A 22,132-nucleotide genomic window follows, 5' to 3' on the forward strand; every position below is an offset into this window, starting at 1 on the left:
TCCCACGGACCTTTTACAGAATAAGTGGACCAGTTAAAGGATGTGTGTAGATACACCCTGTCCTTAGTAACCAGAAAAAAGCAGTTAGAATCGTATCTGTTTCCCCTCTGTGGTTTTGCTATAGTTTTGGAATAGACAGAGAGATGAAATTAAATACGTGACCACTCTCCTAACCACTCCCTAGAGGACTGGACGCTGTCTTTATTCCGAACATGCTCCGGTTGAACTTTGCAAATCCTGCTCCCTAGCGACGTCTGCAGCCTCGGGGGAAAGCAAGCTTACCTCCTTGTAAGGTGTACTCGGTCACCGCCCTGCTGAAGACGCCCAGGCCAGCCCCATTGTAGGCGGCCACCTGTATCTCATACTGCGTCCAGACGATGAGCTCCGTCACCAGGCAGTAGCTGACCTCGGGGCTGCTGATGTTCCTCTGCTGGTACTCTCCGGGCAGGCCAGCCAGGCGGTACCTGCGGCGGACCCAGGGGAGATGACTTGAGCAAGGAACTGGCTTTACCTGAAGTCACTCCACACGCTCAGAGGAAAGCGGAAGTAAAAACAAGAGTAAAGCCAGAGGTCAGCGTCAGACGACACTGCTTCTGCTTCAACCGCTAAAAAAGGTATAACCTAATCTCACAGTGATTATAAGCTCTGGGCCAACAGAACTGACATTCCAACTATGTTAGGGTTCAGGGAAGATGGTCGCTTTTTAAGTGTCAGTTGTCCAGGGAGTACAGTGATTTAAGGTCCAAAATTCCAGACATGATTTCTAGCGGGTGTGGCTATAAATCGGTCTGAGCGAGCCCTTCCTCCTGTGACTAGCAGTGCGCGGTCTCTCGGTGTCCCTGGGCTGAGCTCCCCGCTGGGTTTGCTCACCAAGTCCTGGAGTCAGAATGAGTGCTTTCCAAAGGCATTCACTCTCCTAAAACACTAGGCTGGCGCTAAGTATGACAAATGGCTTTTTAGGGGACCTGTAAGAGCGTGGTGTGTATGCTCTTCAGTGGACTAACGGCAGAGATTTAAAGTTGTATTTATTTAGAACAGCGACACATACACGGCTCTGGACACAGAAAACGTATTAGCTAGGACATCGCTATTTGTACAATGAAAGGGCTGCTGGAGTGTTGTTTTGAGTAGCGAGTGTTTTCCACGACTGCATGTGTAGAAGTGAATCAGTTGCCCTGGGTAAACCGAGGGGCATGTGCAGTGGGCGTAACTTCCTCAGTCATTGGGCAGCTTCCAAAAGCACGAATTTCTATCCGAGAGCTGGTTCTTGCCTCAGGAAGACGTGGCTCTGATGCTCAGTGGGGCAGGGAAGAGAGCACGAGCCCAGAGTGGCAGCAGGAGACCGTCCACTCTCCGCAGAGGGCCGGGGTCTCCAGGCCCCTCCCGGACACTGAGCAAGCCTGCGGAGTCCCGCTCAGTCATCTGCGCTGTCCCCAGGGGCGGAGCGTCTGGACGCAGGCGGACCAGCAGGAGCCCCGGAGTTCAGGCCTGGAATGGAAAACAGCCCTCCAAAGGGAACAATGGCTGAAAAGGCAGTCCGTGAAAATCAGGATCTTCTGAGACTAGTCTTTTGTCCCTTCCTGCTACAGGCCACTTGTACGCGGTGAGGACTGTGGAGAGGAGGCAGAAACGCTGGAGAGCAGGCCAGCTGTGAAAAGCACAAAGACCCAAGGCCTCCCCGACTCCCGCCTGAAAGGAGCAGCAGGATGCGGGCCCTGCAGGGCCCTGGCGACGGTCAGTGGCGCTCTGCGACGGGCCAAGATGGAAGTTAGGGTATCAAACCCCATTTGTGCTTCATAGCCCATCAACTTCCGATCCTACTCAGCTGACACTCCTTTTCTGAACTACCTGCACCAAGTGTAGGCGCCATTCACAGCACGTTAAGTTCATCCGTATAACGGGACGGTCTGTGTTCCAGGCAGGGGACAACAGGAGGAAGGCCTGGTGTGGAATAACCCGCGTACCAAATACTTCCCATCTACGAAACGTAAACTTTTAAAATAAATGGCGCTGAGACAATTAGACAGCCATTTTGAAACAGGTAAATATTGGCTTCACACCCACACCAGACCCCAGAGTGACGTGGCACGTGACTGGTGCCCAGGATCATGGGTAACCAACGTGGCACAAGCCGGGCACGGCTACTGAAGAGCTCACTCCACTATCTGATACACATTCCAGGGAAAAGCAAAGCAATCAGCTCAGAAGACTTAGGCTGGGAAGAAGCCTTAGGAGCTGGGTGGCCTCAAGCAAATTCTTAACGTCCTGGAGCCTTGCTTCCCTCCTCCCTAAACGGACATAATAATGATGGCATCTCACAGGCTTGTTGTAAGGATAAAATGAAACAGTGGGTGCACAGGAGGCGTGACAGTGTAAAGCACCCCCTACACATTTCTCCTTTGGAAACACTGCTCTTGTAGGAAGCATCCTAAGAGAGAACACCGAGCTATGAGAAACAAGCGTGCTGCACACCTTCTCCCAGGCCCCTCTGTGTGAGGTTGTGTGTGACGTGCTGCAGACTCCACGTCTTGGAGACGGCAGCTCTCCCTTCGAGGCGGGCAGCTTGGTCCACTCTGACCGGCGGCTCAGGGTGCTTTTGTAACATCCATGGGATGTCTGGGAAGGTCATAATTAATAACAGAAGTGCAGGGCATCGTCCTCTGACTGGCCGGATACGTTGCCCAGGAGACCGTCTCAGAGAGAACGAGATGATTTTTCACACAGAAATAAACAGGAGAATGTTTTTAAAGGACGTAACCCCTATGCTCCTCTCAAAGCAACACCCTGCCCATTATTATAAATATTTTATGACTGTGAACACACTCTAACTAATTCTTATGGCCAGGGCGACAACAGTTATTTGTTTCCATGTTGTTCTTCCGTGGGCTGTGCTGTTTATCTGCCATGGAGACTTGTGCCCCAGAGGGTCCACACTTGCAAACAGAGCTCATCTGCAGATGGGAGGATTATTCGGAAATGTTTCCAAGCAAAGTCATTTTGGCACGGGTCTTCAATTTCTGAAAACCTGGATATTCACAGGCCTTGGGTAGTGTACCCTCATCTTAGAGCTTTCTTGATTCAAGCCCCTGCAAACACAGATGCCCTCTTTTCCAGTGCTCCACTCGACTGATACCATCACAGAAAATCCTTTTAACAGTCGTAATCCCGCAAAATAGAAAAACGTGCGGTCCCTGATGGGGCCTTGTAACATCAGAGAGATTTCATTATCAAACTCCATGCCCCGGGTTCTGGTTCTGTGGGCTGACTTTTAAAGTCCTTACTTGGCAGCCGGAGCGCAAGGAAACCTCTCCCTCCATGTGCTCAAAAAAAGACAGAGGCGGCCCGGATGACAAGCATGGGAAGGAAGGGCTGGTCTGGGAGGGGAGGCCAATTATTTTCATTAGTTGATAAGCACGGAACAAGGGCGACAGCTGGGGTGAGCAGTGAGGGGCAGGATCGTGACAGAAAACCCCAGCCTCAAGCAGGGGGAAGCACCGGGCTGCTTTCCCCAGGGAAACGGGATTGTCTGGAAGCACCCACAGAACCAGAGTCCACAGGCGCCCCCTGCCCGCAGGGGACAGATCCGCGGTGTCCCCTTTGAAACGGGGAAGGACGGCCAGGGGCGCGGAGACCGAGGGGGCCCTGAGTGCTATCAGTCCTCCGGCCCTCGTGCACCCCTGGGGAGGGCCGCACTTGAACCTCTTCAGGCAGATAATGATCTGGCTTGTGTTCAGAGGATACTTCATACGCTCGAGGAAAAACTCCAAAATAGCGGTGAAATGGTTGTGACGGGTAAATATTACAGGCATAAAGATAAACACGTATGAAACCATGAGTGGGTGATTATGTAAATACATCGGGAATGAGCTCTCTCCCACACGCAAAGATGCGGAGTGAAAGAAGCAACTCTTTCATAATTTCTTACATTGATCTAAGAGACTATATTTCTCCACTTAAGACCTTTGTTAACCCGGTATTTTCTGATCACACTTTTAGAAAGGGCATGGGCTGGGCATCTGGAGGACGGTAATGACGGACACCCATGGTCCCTGCCCCATAAGGCTGGTAACAGATACAGCCACAGCTGCACGGTCCATTAGAAGAGGTTTAATAGTTATCCTTTTAATACTGCTTTACTGTTTTCTTTTTACTTGTGTCAACAAACCTCTCAAATGATCACTTTTGCTGCAATCTTAAAATTAGCAGTGGTTTTGGCAAAGCAGGTGCCTTCTGTCAACCCAGTCGGTGCTGGTACAGTTCACTCAATGTGCTCAGAAGCCTGACGCCCCTCCCCACGGGGGCAGAGACAGCAAACCGGCCACTCTTGGGCCACATCTGTTCTGTAGCTGTGAGGGTCTGGCCTGCCCTGTGTTTCAAAACACATTGATTTCATTCCCAATTTTTAAAAACGGTGAGAATGTGTGTAAAAAGCTGGATTTAAAAATTTCTTTGTAACAGTGGAAAACCTGGCAATTCTGAACAACGCACTAGCATGGCAAAAACTGGCTTATAATTAAATCAACCGCATTATTACTAATTAAAAATTATTATACTTAATAATGCATGCCCCTGGTAAAAACTTAAGAGTGAAAGCATTTACAATGAATAAGCACACTTGCTCCCAACCCATAATATTTCCCCTCCATTCTTCTGCCAAAATGCGACCCCGATAGCGGTTTCTTGCATGTGCGCATCACGGCTGACTGCAGAGACTATCCGGTGAGGCTGCCCACAGGCTCCTGTTCTCATTGGTCTGCCGCCGTCTCCACCAGTCCCTAGAGTCTCGCTGCTGGCCTGAGTCTCTCGATTACTGTTGGGCTCCTACGGACATTTGAGTTTGCGACCTGAGCAAAACAGACCCTTGACTCTCTATAAGGACAGTCTAAAAATGGCCGACCACTGGCTACTTGCCTGAGGATGTACCCACGCAGCACCCCGTTGTGCTCTGTTTCCGGGGGCGGCTGCCACTGGACCATGATGGACTGATTGGTGCGCCCACTGGCCACTATATTTTTCGGGGGAGCGCTGGGTGGCTCTTCAGGGAGCATCAACCTAAGAAAAAGAAGTCCGGGAGGGGGAGAGAGGTCAGCCCCGGAGGCGAAGGGTCCCCGCTCGCATTCTCTACCTTGCCGAAGCTTGAGCCGAACTAGTTACTCAAATCGAGCAATGAACACAGCAAAACGCACAGCGGATCAAACGGAAAGGACGTGCACGAAACAGTTACAAAAAACCAACGTAACAGAAAATCAGTTCAGCAAGCAACAGGAAAGGCGTGGGAGGCGACCTGCTGCTGCTTGAACGGCCCGTGGTACCTCCGCTCCTCGAAGGATCACAGGCGTGAGTGAGGCAGCTCACGGGCCGTAGTCCGAGGCTCCTTCCCGATTGTTTCCTTCGGCTCTTTCAATATTTCTCATATCAAACTCCCACATTTTGAAAAGAGTCATTTAGATCTCTCAACTCTTCTATAGCACAAGCCCACTGAGAGCTCAGGTGCGCTGGGGAGGGCACACTGAAACAGGACGAAGCCCGTTCCCCACGTCACATCTGAACAGGCTTGAAAGCAGCCGCCTGGCCTGGGGAGGTGGGGCTGGTGTGGGGGACAGCATCAGGACCACCAGGGAAACGCCAGAGCTCACTTGGCTTCCTGCCGACACCTGCTCAGTGTTTACCTGTCAAGACGGTAGCACCAGCTCCCGCCTTGCTGGCAGCCAGGCACACAAAGGGCGCGGGGACCCCGCAAGCTCTTAATCTCACGTAAACCGAGGGCTGTGCGCTTGGGAATGATTTATGTCGGCACAGCCAGAGCACCGCAGAAGCTAAGAAACTCCCCTCGGCAGGTAAGGCCCCCCTGGCGAGCCCGGCGAGCCACTGTGCCTCCTCTCTGCTTCCCCCAGTGTGACTAAGGGATGGTGGCTGATGGCCTAACCCGATGCGCCCTAGGCTCCCTGTGCCTCTCCAAGGGTGCGCGTCACACACCTGCTCGTCTCTGCGCTGTACTGGCCCTTGCCCACTTGGTTCACGGCGCACACCCTGAATTGATAGGTACGAGCCGGGGTCAGGCCACGCACGGTGACGCCTGTCATCTCGGGGCCCACGTGTGACAGATGCACTTTCCACGGAGAGTCTGAAAGAACGAGCAAAACAAGGTCAAGCCTCTACAAGCACATGTCTGAATGACAATAAGTGAATGCAAAGTGCGTTCCCGCAGATTAGCTCATTTGCTTACCAAGGCAGGTGGAGTGGTTGGCTCCACTGAACAGATGGGCAAACCGAGGCTCACGGTCCCGTGGTGAGTAACCAGCGGGCCTGGCTTTGAACTCGGGTTTCCCACGCAGAGTCCAGTGTGCCTCCTGTTAACCCCATGCTGTTGTCAACAGGTAAAGGGATTTTTGGGTTCAACCTGCAGACGGCAGTTTAAATGGAACCCAATATTCCTCATGCCTGTGTTCAATATGTGACGGGAAGAAGTTCTCTGTCAGCTCACATGGCAGACTGCAGATTTGTCTCCCAGAAAAGGATGCTGCACATGTCACCAAATGATAAATAAAACCTATAGTCATTAACATTTTAATAAAAGAGGAAATGAGCGTGATAAAGACAGATGGGCTGTGCATTCTGCAACCCATCTGCGTGGCAACTCATTATACTGCCACACCCCTGAGCGGCTCTGGCTGGAGAGACATGGAATGAAATTCACAGCGAGTTTAGAATATCTGTGCTCCCAGCTTTCCGGCAGGCGTGGAAGAGGGACTCTGTCAGCCAAGCGGGCTCTTGCCTGCAAGGCTTCAGAAGGTTCTGTCGGCTCCTACACTTTAGTGGGACTTTCTCTACAGAGTTTAAACAGGCTTTTTGGCCCAATCGTTTCGTGCAGTGATGCCCTGGGATGAACAAGTGCCCCGTGTCAGTTCCGCTCAGAATTGCTATGACCCTGAACTACATTCTCAAGTTATCAGTGAAGTGAAAGGTGGGTGCTGGGGACTGACCTGTAGGAAATCAAGCTGTCTCTCTTATTTCTTGGAAGTGGTGCTAAGCATTATGAACATAACAGCATTATTCATAACAGCCAAAAGGCGATGCAACCCAAGTGTCCATCGACAGGTGGATGGACAACCAGAATACGGTCCATCCATACAACGACCTATTATGCAGCCTTGAAACGAACAGAAATTCCGACACACGCTCCAACGTGGATGAACCTCGAGGACGTGACGCTGAGTGGAATAAGCCAGTCCTCGAAGGACAGATAATGTAGTAGAATTCCACTTAAATGAGACACCTGGAGTACACCGGGGGCTGGGGGAGGGGGGACGGGAGTTAGTGCTTGATGGGGACAGAGTTTCAGTTTTGCGAGATGAAAAGACTTCTGGAAATGATGGTGGGGACGGCTGCACAACGGGGCGATTGTACTTAACGCCACCGAACTGGACACGCCGAAGTGGCTGAGACGGAAAATCTCATGCTGTGTGTATTTTTACCACAATTAAAGAGTTTAAATGGTGGGAATTGCACATAACACAAGGGGGATAACACACGACTCCTGAGACCGATGAGTATGATACAAGGGAAGGGCGCCGACGCGTCTGGCGTAGGCCCGGCTCCGGCAGAGACTCTGCCAGGCGCTCCTGTTCTCACCGCAGGCCCCCTCTCCACCCTGCCCACCCTGCCTGTGCCCTGGAGGGCCTGCCTGGCAGGGAGGGCTCTTCCCTACTCACTGGAGGTTGCCCCAGACTGTCTGCATGCTTCACCCAAAGGCCCCTGCTCTTCTCACGGCGCAGCCCTGCACAATCTCTCTCCCCGGCTCTGCGGCTCGCCTCACCCCTGTGACCACGGGTGATCCCGGCTCTGCCACTCCCCCTCCTAAACTCCCCCCTTGATTATTCTGAGTCGCGAGTGCTGCCTGCTCCTGCGGGGGCCCTGCCACACGCGCTGAAGGAAACACGTCTTCCACCCCCCTCTTCCTGCAGATTACAGGGTCTGTAAGCGCACGCCGCTCACCTGCTCGGTCAGGTACAGAGTGAACCGCGGCAATTTCAGAAAGAGGCAAAGTCAGGAGGACGGTGGTCGAGCCCGTGGACTGAAACGATTAGTCGCACAGGGAAGGGGCAGAGAAGTGCCCCGGACGCCTCCTTCCCGCCGCAAGCGCCCTCCCTCCCTCCCACCCAAACTCAGCCCCACGCGATTCCCTGACTCTCAGCCATTTGTTCACGCAGAGTGTAAACAGCTCCTGAAAGTGTAGCCTGAGTAGTAGGAGCTGCTGCCCAGTTCGATTCGATGACGGGGCCTATTAATCTGCTCTAGACCCTGGGGCTCTGCTCAGTTCTCTGGTTGTATCGATAGGAATTTTTACTTATTCTTTTTCCTCTCCTACTAGAAGATAAAAGATCTGGCAGGAAGAGAGATTAAACTGAAAACTAAAATAAATGAACCCAGTCATGTCATGGGCACTCTGATTTGTACCAAATTAAAAAAAAAAAAGTGGTCTAGGAAGGACTTGCTCACTAACAGACTTTGGAACTGCAGACTTGCTGAGAAGCGTTAAAATTTAAATAGCGAGTCTGCTCCTGACAGTCAACAGGCAAAATCCCTCTAAGAGATTCTTCTTCCAGCCCTCACAAAAGAGTATTATTACAAGATGCTTGTCTCAGGGCTGGAATGTAGAAGAATCTTTTGATAAAGGAACCCATCCCATAAAAGTTTCAATAGCTTTTTTGCACCCCTTTGGGGATGCCCCTTGCTCCTCTAATCTAGAAGACTAAGGGATTTTAGTCTTCCCCGGCCAGGCTATTAAACAAAGCTCTGCTCCACAGACAGGCATCACTAATCTTTCTCTTGGCTTCAGGCGCCCAGAAACCACGAGGCGTTAATCACTCCTCCACTCTGCCTGTTGGTTAAAAAGCTGGTGCCTTTCCATCTTCCCAAATATACTGGAAGCTTTTTTCGATTTAAAAAAAAAAAAAAAAAAAGAGCATCACCATTTTCTCAATTAAAGGTACTTGAGGAAGGAGAATACTTTTCAAAGAAAATTTTCTTAATTGCCAAAAGAACCATTATTATTATTAATACCTAACATTTGTGCAGCTGTTTGAAGTCTGGAAGTACTTTCACATCTGTAACCACAGGAGTCCTCTTGGGAAGGAGGTATTATCTCTCCTCTTAACAGATGGAGAAATCAAGACTCAGGAAGTTTAAATAACTCCTCCCAAGCCTTACGGGCTGTCACTGCCTAGGCTCCTGGATGGTCCAACATCACTGAGAACAGAGCAGCCGGGCCTCCAGCGTTGCCCTGCGAGGCGAGGTACGGGGTACCCAGAAGCACCCGGGAAGTGCTGACACTCACACACCCCCCAAGAAAGCACAGAAAACCAAAAGCTGAATGTGTCTGGGCAATGAAGAAGATGCAGGAACCAGTTAAGTGACACCAGGAGGAAGCGGAGAGCCAAATCCCGGACTTGGGACATTCAGCAGGCAAGCGCCCTGGGCTGTACCCCAGGCGAGAGCGGGTAGGAAGGCAGGCGGGGCTCAAAGCAGGGCGAGTCGGTTAGGAGACGGAAGAGACAAAACCACCAACACAACAGATGGACCTTGTCTGGATCCTGATTCAAGCAAATCAACTGTGAAAAGACATTTTTAGAAAAACGATGAGGGACACTTAAATGTGGACTGAGTATAAGATGATATTAAAGATTCCATTAATTCTGTCATAGGTATACAACGTCCTCTTTCGAGCTATTTACTGAATTACTTAAGGATGAAATGACAAAATCTCTGGGATTTCCTTTAAAATACTTTAGCAAAAAAGGTGGGGAACTGATGAAACAACTGTGGTAAAATATTAATGGTTTTTGAAACCAAATACAAGCACACTCTGTACCTTTGTGCGTATTTAGTACTTTTCCTAACAAAAAGTTTTTAGAAAGTGACTCTTGTCACTACATTGCCAGCAGTGAGCATTGTAACTGCTTAAATTGTACATTGATAGCTGAAAATATATGATTTCACTGACGCTGTACCTTGTATTGCTTTACGTGGATGAGAATGAACATTCTTTCATTAAAATAACTTCTCCCAGGTTACAGCGTGAGTTAAGTGGAAAATTAAGATGCAAATTTATTTTTCTAATTGTAATTCCACTGCTGATTTGGCTACAACTGTCTACATACTGTGTCTCCTGAAATATAAATATCGTAAGTATTATAATAGTAATGGCTACCCATGAGATAAACTCCATTCGAATGCATTTAATTCACTGTTGGATCCTCGGCACCTAGAAGAGTGCGTGACCCACCGTAGGAACTGGATTCCTCCCTGTTCTGGGGAAGCACCTGCTGTGCCCCAGGCACTGGCGATGCCTCCATCGGGGCGCATCCAACCTCCACAGTTACCTGCGGCAGGTACGAGCTTCCCCGTTCACACCCGAGAAGCGGAGGCACGGACTATGGCCTGATCTTTCCACCTCGTGGAGACTCCCGGATAAGCCCGATGTTGTTCTTTTGACTTCTTGTAGCTGCTTAGCATTAAAGCAAGGAAGCCGAGGGCTCGGTCACAGAGATGATTCAGAAGAGGAGCTATTCTCTCGGACCGTCGCCTTCGAGGGTCCAGCACGGTCACGCTGATCAGACACTCTCCTTTCCTGCCCCGGGCTGGCTGTGTAGACGCTGAATGCAAGTGCTCTGGGCTTCTGAGGCCGACAGTGCCCACTCAGGACAGGGGCCACAGAGAAGGCGACCGTAGGACAAACTCCGTCACAGCCCCCGACGTTTCCAAAGCCTGACCCACATGAACAGCAGTCAGCTGAGAACAGGCGCCTGGGGGGGGGTGGCGTGAGGACAGGGCGCTTTGTCTCCGTGGGCTCCTCCCCCAGAGCCCCAACTCCAGTCTAACCACGAGGTGGGGCGGGACGTGAGGACAGGGCGCTTTGCCTCCGTGGGCTCCTCCCCCAGAGCCCCAGCTCCAGTCCAACCACGAGAGGACACTCTGACAAACCCCAGTGGAGTGGCATCCTGCAAGACGCCTGACCTGCCTTCTCGAGCTGCCACCATCATCAAAACCCGGGTAAGTCTGAGAAACTGCCTGGCCAAGAGCAGCCCCAGGAGACGTGGGCCCTCAGTGTGACGTGGTGCTGGATGGGATCCTGGGACAGAAAAAAGCATCTGCAAAACGCTGAGGAAACCCGAGTAAAGCATGGCCTTCAGGTAATAACCATATGCCAATATTAGTTCCCTGATTGTGACCAATGTCCCCCACAAAGGCAAGATGTTAATAAGAGGGGCAACTGAGCATGGGGTCCAGGGAGCCCTCTATCTCCACAATTATCCCGTAAACCAAAAAGTGTTCTAAATAAAACGTTTACCGAGGGGGGAAAAGGCCAGTCAGTTAATGGGTCGACAGGGCCAGGAGGAGAGGGCCAGGTGCGGGGCCTGCACTGGAGGCCCGGGTGTCCTGCGCGAGGAGCGGTCAGGGCTGGTGTATGAGGACAGCAGCGGGCGCGGGGCTCGCCAGCTGTGTGCGGAAAGCCCGGATTTAAGCCACTGGGATTCTTCTGGGGTCGGAGCTCTGCAGGGCGGGCTGTCCCAGACGTGGCTCACGGGAACCTCTCGTGTTTGAGGACCTGCTGCCTTTGGGTGGAGTGAAAACAAGGGGCCGGGCCCTCCACGCGCTGCAAATAGCGGTCACCCAGTGCCCTCACGGTGGACCCTGTGCCCCCTCCAGCGAGACTTGGGTTTGGCCCCCATCTGCGCTGGCCCTGCCCAAGGTCCCAGCAGGGGTACTTGCAGCTTTGAATGGTTTTTCTTAACCAAAGCTCCAAAATTACATAAGCTATAAACCCTGGGTCTATCCTGTAGAACTGTACATCCACAGAGTAATACGAAAAGGTAAATATATGTATGTATCTCACGAAAAAAGTAATAGAAGTTCATTAACAAAAATTTTCTCTGGAAAATAAAGAGTAGGAGAAAAACATGAAACAAAACAAGTACAGGTCAACATTACAGTCGTTTTCTAAGCCATTCTCATGATTTTTCAAGTGCTTTGTGTAATTCTTTTCAACTTTTTCAGAGACTCTGACCTATACTTCAGTGTTCGGCTGAATGAGTTACTGACGTGAGTGTGGCGGGATGAACCACATTCGCTTGTCTATATTACAGCACCCTCAGATCATGGTCACCGTGTCGACAGAGACACAGTGTCAAAGCCCAGACACACAAATAATCTCACCCTCCACAGAGTGAGGCCTCTCGGGGGTGGGGGTGCTGTGGAAAGGATCCCCACTCCAAGCCGCTCATCTGCTCCGGGCGGACGGGAAAACTCAGGGGCAAGCACACCCTGGGCTACGGAGCAGCCTCTCTTGTTTATTCACAGCCCAGATAATAGCAAGCTCTGCGAGGTTAAGTGAGATCCTTCTGCAGGATTCTGGATAAAAAATTATTAAAAGAATGAAAGGCATATAATTTGTAGTGACACTTTAGAATTTCAAGCCTGAGCTGGCAGAAATAACATTTTTAGAACAGACCGTAATCTTGAGAGAAGGCCATGAGGTCTTCCACGATTCTGTCGAGGCATTAAACGTACCTAAAACGAGCGAATCGAAGCACAATTTTCAAAGGATGTTGTGACCCAGAGCTACTCATGGAACCATGGGGGATAAGTCTGAGGTCACAGGAGGGCCGGGCCACTCCCCTAAGGATGGATGGGGTGAGAGACTCAGACTAGTCAGACATCGCCACTGGACCAGGAGAAAGAGCAGAAGTGGACGGGTACTTTCTGCCTAAGACAAAAGCCCAAAGAGCACAGGCTAAAATAGTTGCACATCTTTCACTTGGGGAAGGCTTTCTCTGCCGTATCTGTCTTTAGAGGAGCAATAAAAGTCTGTGGGGTTAGACTTACAGTGTACCAAGTTTTGCCTTAAGAGTTAAGAACAAAAGAGTTGAGCATTTAAGGAACTAAATGAACTTCTCTGCTAAGGACTATGGCCAGAGCGATGCCAAGAACAGGCTTTGAGACCTTCAGCTGTTCACATCTAAGGGACTGGGCCTCCTGAGCTGCTGGTAAGACACCAAATGTGCCCCAGGCGTGGGTTCATGGGGCGACACAGTCCTGGGAAGAGTGTGGTCCCTGAACTGGAGAAGCCGTTTGCATCAGAGGAGACACTGGCCAGAGAGGTTGGACATGGGCACTGGACAAATGCAGAAGCGGAGGGCAACTCAGCCTGGGGCAGGAGACAAGTCTTGGTCGCAGGGAGCCCCACACGGTGGGCTGGGGACAGGTCCGACCTCGGCTGGCCGGCGACCCGGTGGAAGCAGCTGAGCCGGCCTCGGGGAAGACACGCGGCAGGGGCCACTCTGCTCTGCACCGGGTGTCCCGCACGGGAAGCCGCGTCCGTCTGGGGGCCGGGCTTGGGAAGGCAAGGACCCGCAGGGGCTGTGCGGCCCCTCGGCTGCCCTGCCCACCTCCTCATCTTGCCCAAGGGCAGGGAGCCAAGGGGACAGGACCCCAACCCCCCCTCCTCAGCCCCTCTCTGGGCCTACGACACAGCAACGCGACAGGGAACGACTGTGACGCGTGCTGTCCTCCTGGATGGATTTTAAAATGGGAGCAAGTGCTTTTAACGTGAGGTTCAACGTGAAAAAACCCACAGAAAAGTGAGCGAAGGCCGAAACCAGTTCCTCACACTCCAAGGCTTTTAGCAAGTGCCCGTGTGAGACGTGTGTCCCAGACGGATGAAAACGATTTGAAGCGTAACGAACAAAGTCTCTTTGCCACCCCGGCAAGCAAAGCCGCGCAAAGCCCAGCGTCAGCTCTGGAGCAGCTAACAGCGAGGCAGGAGAGGGTGTCCCATGCTCGCGGGGAGGGGCTGGCGGGCAGGCGGCAGGAGAGCCAGCAGAGCCGCACGGGGTCTCCTCACCTCGCCGAGGATGCCCAGGGGCGCAGGCGTCGGGGCCTCCCAGAACCTTCTCCAAAAGCCAGTCTTGGGCCAGCAGGTGACACAAGAAGCCCTGCTCGAGAAAGGTATCGGCGCCAGAACGTTCCACGCTCCAGGAAAGACAAACTGCCCTGGGCCGTCGCTACCTGAACCCCCAAACACCATCTCAGACTCAGCAAGCGCCCGGACCACGACCTCGCGGGGCGCTTCCCGTGCCCGCTCCCGGCTTCCTGGCCATCCTCGGCCCCCTCTTCCCGGAAATTCACTCACCAGTTCAGAATAAGGGCCCTTCCCGCGCCGGGCCCTGGGCCCCTGCCCTCTGCCGCCGGGATGAGAGCTGCCCGCACAGCACCGCCGGCCCAGCTCCGCGGGGCAAGCTGCCAGGCTCTGCGTCCACGCCGTGCTGCTCAGCGGCGCTGCACGGCCCTCTGCGGCTCGCCCTTCAGTCTGGCATCATTCTATCCTGCGTGAGTGTGTATGTGTGTGTGTGGAGAGACAGAAAGAGAGATCTCCTGCTGTTAAAGACCTGCTAAAGTGAAATATGCATGAAACTGGATGATGAAATGAAAATTAAAGATCAACAAATCCAAAATCACTAAGCAGAAGAAGCCAGAGAGATGTTCTAACACCCGGGCGACTTAGGGAGCTCAGCTAAGCACTCGGTCTAGCTTTGGGTTCCCTGTTGACTAAGGGAACAAAGCAACACTCTGGATGCGGGGTTTCAGAAGGAAGCTGCTACGTCGCCCGGGAGAACCAGCAGCCTCCTGACAGCAGCGCTGCCTGCCGTGTGGATTCTCCACGCGTCAGAGGTGGCGAAGGTGCATGGGACGTAGAAACGTCCTTCCAACCTGACAGTTCTCGCACACCTTTGGAAAAGACGAAGAAAGGTATTAACTTACGGAAGACAGTGTTTCTTTCCAAGTTAAGGAAAAATACACTGATTTCAAGTCTGAGGCTCGGGAACCTCATAATGATGACCAAGTTCCTCAGAGTCAGCTCGGAAACCTGTCCAGAGGCAGGACCTTGGGAGTTCACGGCAGAGCTGCGAGCCTACAGGGTATTCATATAGTGAATTCTCCTGCATAAATTGTAGGGTACTGCTAAATGGAATTTAAAAAAAAAACACAAAACTAACTTGCTTAGAAAGAAGAAACATCCCTACATATATTTTTAAAACCCTAAGAACCAGGAATGGGTGGAACGTATTACAGGATGAGAAACGGCTGTTTCAAATCGGTGTCGTGTTCATTTATATGAGTTTCAGATGGAAGTCGGAAGAGTGCTTGCCTTTGAAGGAGGAAGACTGGAAAGGGACACAGGGAACTTTCTGAAATGTTGAAAGTGTGTTGTATCTTGCTTAAGGTATGAGCTACGTGCTGTAGATATATTTGTCAAAACTCAATAAACAACAAGAATATCAACGTTATACACAACAGTAAAATCCTCGTAGACGTCCCACTGAGATCAGATAAACAACGACTATGCCAATCACCTTTACTTTTTAAAATTATTCTGACCGACCCAGTAAGATATAAAAGCAAAAGAAGAGCTTCCCTGGTGGGGCAGTGGTTAAGAATCTGCCTGCCAATGTAGGGGACACGGGTTCGAGCCCTGGTCTGGGAAGATCCCACATGCCGTGAAGCAACAAAGCCTGTGTGCCACAACTACTAAGCCTGTGCTCTAGAGCCCGTGAGCCACAACTACTGAGCCCACGTGCCACAGGTACTGAAGCCCGCGCGGCTAGAGCCCGTGCTCCGCAACAAGAGAAGCCACCACAATGAGAAGCCCTCAGACTGCAACGAAAAATAGCCCCTGCTTGCTGCAACTAGAGAAAGCCCACGCACAGCAACGAAGACCCAACGCAGCCAAAAAAAGTACATAAATAAGAGGATTAACATAAATTATTAAAAAAAAAGCAAACAAAACAGTTTTACTATTTGGAGAAGATATGACTGTCTACCTTGAAAACTAAAAGGATCAACTGAAAAATATTTATAATAATAATAAACAAATACCTAAACATCAATAGCTTTCCTTTGTTTCAACAATGAATAACTCTTTAGAAGATGAAATGGACAGAAAATCCTATTTATAGTAGCAATAAGACAAAATCTTAGGGCAACTGTAACAAATAAAGTATAGAACCTATGGGTATAAACCTGCAAACTTCACTAAGCAATATAAAAAAATAGCTGAAGAAACGGAGAAGCATATTATTTTTCTGGATGGGAAGACAGAATCACCAAGAAGTCAGTTCTCATAAAAGTTATCATAGGTTTAACATGATTAAAAAGTCAATGTGGGGCTTCCCTGGTGGCGCAGTGGTTGAGAGTCCGCCTGCTGATGCAGGGGACATGGGTTCGTGCCCCGGTCCGGGAAGATCCCACATGCTGCGGAGCGGCTGGGCCCGTGAGCCATGGCCGCTGAGCCTGCACGTCCGGAGCCCGTGCTCCGCAACGGGAGAGGCCACAACAGTGAGAGGCCCGTGTACCGCAAAAAAAAAAAAAAAAAAAATAAAAAAAATACATATATATATGTTACGCTTGATAGTGTTGAAATATCCCAACATAAAAGGGACGAAAGAAGTCATAAAGGAAAACATCAGTAGATTTACTACATAAAAAACCCCTCTGTATGTCAAAAAGTAAGACACAAAAATTAAGGGTAAAAAAACAAACTGAAAACATTCTTGTCACAAATGACAGGAAAAACCCTAAGGCCTTGATAGAAAAATAGGGGAAAGGAAACTGACAGATCGTAGCAGGGGAAGCACGAAAAGCAGCCAACTTGGAAAAATGTGTTCAGCACGACCAGAAATCAAAGAATGAAAGTAAAGTAACTACAAGCCCTGAGCTCAAGGCTCAGAGCCATAGATCTTCTCAGCGAAAACACGGGGAAATATCTTCGCAAACTCGGAGCAGGAAAAAATTATTAAAGAGTTTCCTTCCAGACATTTTGCTTAGTTTTGGCATCCTGCCTGTGCTGATGCTCTAAGGGCCTACTTTGCCTGCCCTGCACGTGGGGGCAGGAGTCTGGGGACAGCACTTCCCGGAGAGGACAGTTCCCAGAGGAGGTGCTACGAAGCAGCCGGCGGAAGACGGAAGGGCAGGACTGGGGAGCTGAGCAAAGGCGCAGCGGCGCCGCTGGGTGCGCTCAGGGAGCTTCGAGCAGAGCCCTGACGCTGAAGCTGAAAAGCACAGCAGTGAGTGGCTGGAGATAAATCTGGAGCGGCAGGCGGGGGCCAGGTGATCAGCGGCGCTATCTGTGTGCTAATAAGCCTGGAATCTACTCTCTAAGCAAGAAGGGTTTCTACACGAGAAGGAATTAGGGCTGGCGATCTGGTTAGAAGGTGGCCTGGGACTAAGTCTCCGGCTGCTAGAAGCACAAGCACACTTGGGGGAACCCGAGGCTCCCTGCCCAGCCCGGATGCGACGCCTGCTCTGGGGGCCTCTGCAGCGCTTCAAGACACGCAGAGAACGTGGGGACTCCTGGGCGGAGAGGGGAGGCCAGACGGGTGGGGTTGTATGGCGGGCCAGAGCCAGTCAGGGACAGGGCTGCTGAAATGCGGAGGGGCAGCGGATGAGACAGGACGCTTACGAGGTAAAACCAACCCAAAGGGACGTACTGATGCCTTTGAGGGGGGCGGGGAGTGCTGAGGGGACAGGAATGACGTCTCTGTTTCTAACCTGGAGGGTGATGAGGTCTCCTTTGACAGTTTGCGTTTGGTGAACCTGGGGACGTCTAGGTGGGGACGTCTGCATGAATCTGAGGTCTGGGCTGGAAGCACATGACGGGGAGCTGCAGCCCGTGGTGGGAGGTGACCCTCGGGGAAGGGATCACTGGGGGAAACGTGGGGAGAGAAGACCAGTGTCCCGAGCAAGGAAAACCAAGGGACACCAACACTGTAAGGGCAGGACTGGAAATGAAGTCAGATGAGTCAGAGAAAATGGTCCAAGAGACAAAAGACTGAGACGTGAGAATGAGGAGGGAGATGGAAGTCAAGCCCAGGGAGCAGAGTTGTAAGTGGAGGGGTGAAGAGAGCATGGGATGCAGAGACGTCGGGGAGGAGGGGACCGAAAAGTGCTCGCTGGGTCTGTGCTGTGGAAATGATGCCACGGCTTGGGCAGAGGGGAGCAGATGGCATGAGGGGGTGGAGATGATTCTCCTCTGAGGCAGAAGGAGCCAGGAGACAGGGGGAGCTTGAAGATGGAGGGCCGAGGGATTCAGTGATGGAGCCGAGTCCTGGAGGACGCGGCCGCAGAGGGACCGAGCACACGGCGGGCGGGTTGCTCTCCACACATGTGGGATCGTAGGGATTATTTGTGTTCTTTGTGCTGTAAGTAATTTCTAAATTTTTTATTAATGAGCATATGTAACTTTAATAACAAATTACAAAGGTATTTTTAATATTTTAATCAAATTTAAATATCATAAGGTATAAAGCTATGAACACTCATATCTGTTAAAAACTAACAGGAGAGCTAAACAGGACGAAATATTCTGAAATTTTCATGTAAGTATGCTTGTTACCTGCAATGACTTAACAGGAGTCACGTGCTAAGATTTAAATAAATTAATGCGGAAAAGACTTACTTTTTCTAAGTGGTCAAAGACCAAGCTTATTCTATTTTAGCAGCAAAATGCCTCAGTTAAACTCATGAAAACAGGGAAGGGCTCGGTTTGGGAATTAGTCTGAGATACAGCGATGGCCTTCCCCGAACGTCAGGTATCCCGGAAGCTTGTGGCATGTGCTGCCTTAGATGAGTCTGTGCGTTCCTAACACTAGAGGATGCCAATGCACTCGTGTTAAAGGATACATTTTTAAAAAGGGAAAATCACGGTTCTCATCCAAATATAAAATGAGCATGTGTCAAAGATTTTAGTTGTCATTAATTAATGAGGGAACCAGTAAGATGTTACAACGTATCAAAAGAGAATCTGAACCCCCCCCACACACATACCGACAGTGAGGAATGCTAAAATGAATTTACAAATAGATGCAAAACTGACCAATAGCTACAGAGCAGTAACTAAGTACTGCAGTAACCGCTTATAACCAGGACACGATTCATTTGCATTTCTATGGACAAGAATGATTTGCAGCACTGCAAGTTTTCTATCATCTAGAGTTGTAAAAACAGCTCAAAAACGGTGAAAAGTGCAGGCCCCCAAAGCATCAGGGAACCCTGAAGGCTGCTCGATGAGACACCCAGTGACCTGCTTTTGGGTCCACTTCAGAGTCCATCACAAGTTTTTTCTGGCAATCTCCCCCTTGTGATCGTAATAATCTTAAAGAAAGATTATTCTTAATTAAACTCAACAAATATTTTAGAGAATGGGCCAAATCCTTTTGCTATGCAACAGCGTTTTCAGCCTGTTTACAGGGTCCCTGCTATGGAGACATCAAGAATCCCTGCTCTCTCTTAACACAGGGGTGCCCCAAGGCAGTCCCTTGGGGCACTGACCCCTGCTCTCAGCCCAGCAGGCTTGTACCTCAGGCCAGGCCTTGGGACAGTGCTGCGCTCTCCAGCCCCTGGCCTCCCACAGAGACGCCTGGGCCCAGAGAACTACCGGCTCCACAGACAGGAACTGCAGGACGCCTGCAGGGGCCCGTACTGTCCATAAAGGGCTTCAGCTGCAGTCCAGTGCAGACACTCGGCACAGCTCCGGAGTTCTGCTCCATAAAAGCTCTAAAGAAGCCCTTTCTTAACGGCTGGCGTGTTGTGGGGCAGGTGTTACAAAGCGCCTGCCTCCGCCACTAAAGCCCTCCAGCTTGGTCCCTGCAGGACCCACGGTCTCCAGGAGAACGGCGTCCTACTCAGCCTGCCAGGAGGCGCTGGCGGCAGCGGGTACCCTGAGCCGCTGGACGAGTGGGCTGTTGGGCGGAGCTGTTTACAACTGTCCACTTGCACACCACTGAGTGTTTAGAACTGTCCACTTGCACACCACTGAGTGCAGGCCAAATATCTCCGTTTTAGTGTCCTTGCAGCGAAGCTGTTTTTTTCTGACCATAATCAGCCAGCATGTTCAGCTGCTTCATCAGTGCGGCTAATCCACTGATAGCAGCGCAAAGTGATTCACCCAAGGCCGCAGACGTGTTTTATACAATTGAAATCAGTATCGGCCCGGAGACACCCATGCTACCCACTTTAGATTCTTTGTGTAATAATCACACTGGGTGCGATCATAACAATAGTGGAGAGTATTCCGGATCCTTCTACACTACTCTTCCTCTGAAGCAAAAGCATCTGGGTATCAGCCAGCCCCAGGGGGGTCCAGTAGGACAGCCAGAGGCTGATGAGGGACTCACGACGCCCTCGGTCACCTTCTCAGCATCCTGGCCTGGTTCCCCACATTGGCGTCACCTTGAAAGCCGGCTGGTTCTAAACGCCTCGAGACATGCTCTGGGGCCTTTGCTGACGCTGCCCCTTGTCGTCTGCTGGCCCCGGTCTCCTGCATGCCTGCCCCTCTGAGGGCGCTGTCCCCTCCCAGCTGGGGCCTCCACACGCCGTCCCCCTACTGAACTCGGGACGTACCTCAGCGGGAGCGCCGTACGGGGCAGGATGTGTTGACGTGTCTGACCAGGTCTCTGCTGTTGGTGGGTTGAGACTGACCATTTCAGCTCTGCGGCCCAGCACCCAGCAGAGTGCCTGGTGCCGAGCAGATACCCAATCAGGACTTGGTGCTGAATGGACGGACGGATGGATGGATGGATGGAATAAATGACTGCACGTAAGACCTGCTTCTTATTTAGGCAGGATGTCTGACAGAGAACCAGCCGATCATGCAAGTTGTTAAGAAAATAGTTGGTGTGGCGTTTTGAAACAATGCCTTATTTTACATAACCGGGCTGCCATGGAGCACTCCCCTTTTGGCAGACGGTCTGCGACTATAACTTGAGTCCACCACTGGGGACTCTGCCAGGGACGAACCCAGTTCATCTGGTGAGCGCCTCTGAAGGGCACAAAGACAGACGAGTAAAACACAGTCCTGATCTCAAGGAGGTGACACCCAGCGGGGGTCGCCTCTGCCAGGGCCCTGATGGGGAGCCTGCTTCTGACACTTCTCTCCGTGCAGATCCCTGTCGGGTCCCGTTTTGCTTACAGGCCACGCGGCCCAGACATCCTCGGGAAAACCTTAACCGCCCAGAAAAGTTACGTCAATAAATACTGCCAATCCCTCCCCTCTTTGATCAGAGCTGTTGAACTAAAACTAAGATGGGTGTTGGCTGATTTCCATTCACACCCTACCCTCTCCTTGAGGAAAGAGACCAGATCAGGCAACGCAAAGGACCGCGGAGAGGGAGCGAGGGCCTGGGCCCCGGCACCTCAGTCTAGGATGTGCTTGGAACCGGAGCCATTGTAGTCAAGGGTGAACATTTAGAAAGGCAGGACATGGAAGCAGCATACTGAAGGGGTTGGGGGAGCCCAATTCAAATAAAGGCAGGTCCACAGAGCGGCTTCCCTTAACCCCCGCAGAGACTGACACCCAAGTGCTATCCTGGGTCCACTTTCACCACAGTCGCCGCTAAAGCACGAGAGGGAGGGGTCTGCCCCCTAAGGCTTCTCTGCAGTGGCCTGGCCACCAGGAAGAGCACAGGCTCCAGAGGCTGACGGCTGGGCGGAGCCCCCTCCTCGCCTATTACCACCTGCGACCTCGGGCCAGGGCTTTACACTCGCACGTCACCGAGTGACAGGGCCTGCTGTGGTCTAGCATGCAATGATCAGAAGGGGATCCATCGTGTGAGAGGAGGTGGAAGAACCAAAGGTAATTAGGGGAAACCCGTGAGTTCGGTCAACAGCCAGTGGGAGAGTGTACAGGGCGAGCGAGCTTGGGAAGAGCTGTGGCAGAACCGTAGGCTGTCCTGCCTGAGGGAGTGGGTGGTGCCCAGTGCCTGTGGGGTCTCAGCAGGACAGCCCGCTTTGGCTGGGGGGACACCACCGCTCCCAGCTGTCCTGAAACAGAGACCCACTTATAATAACGTCACGATGAGACCGGCTGCCAGCCCAGGGAAGCTGACCATCACAAGAGCCCAGTGACCTATGGTCTGGCCAGCTCCTCCCTGGGGGAGGCCCCAGGAAGGAGCCTGGAGTAACAGTGGGATGACAAAGGCAGGAAGCCAGCTTCGGCAGGAAGCGGTTCAACGGAGCTCGTGTGTGGAGTCTCCAGGCAAGGGGCCGGGACAGGGGGAGCCTGGCCCTTAGGGAGACA

The 22,132-nt window shown here is 51.6% G+C and overlaps 1 protein-coding gene across 1 annotated transcript in view; it reads right to left on the reverse strand.

The window, feature by feature from the left end:
• Nucleotides 1–22,132, reverse strand: part of SDK1 (sidekick cell adhesion molecule 1) — an 817,812-nt gene that overhangs the window by 172,488 nt on the left and 623,192 nt on the right. The window contains exons 14-16 of the mRNA XM_060123048.1: nucleotides 5,977–6,124; nucleotides 4,912–5,052; nucleotides 283–464 (exon numbers count right to left, since the gene is read on the reverse strand). Coding sequence (XP_059979031.1) covers nucleotides 283–464; nucleotides 4,912–5,052; nucleotides 5,977–6,124 — 471 coding nt within the window. The remainder of the gene's footprint in view (nucleotides 1–282; nucleotides 465–4,911; nucleotides 5,053–5,976; nucleotides 6,125–22,132) is intronic.

Source organism: Lagenorhynchus albirostris, chromosome 15 (assembly GCF_949774975.1).
Source record: "Lagenorhynchus albirostris chromosome 15, mLagAlb1.1, whole genome shotgun sequence".
NCBI classification, from domain to species: Eukaryota; Metazoa; Chordata; class Mammalia; order Artiodactyla; family Delphinidae; genus Lagenorhynchus; species Lagenorhynchus albirostris.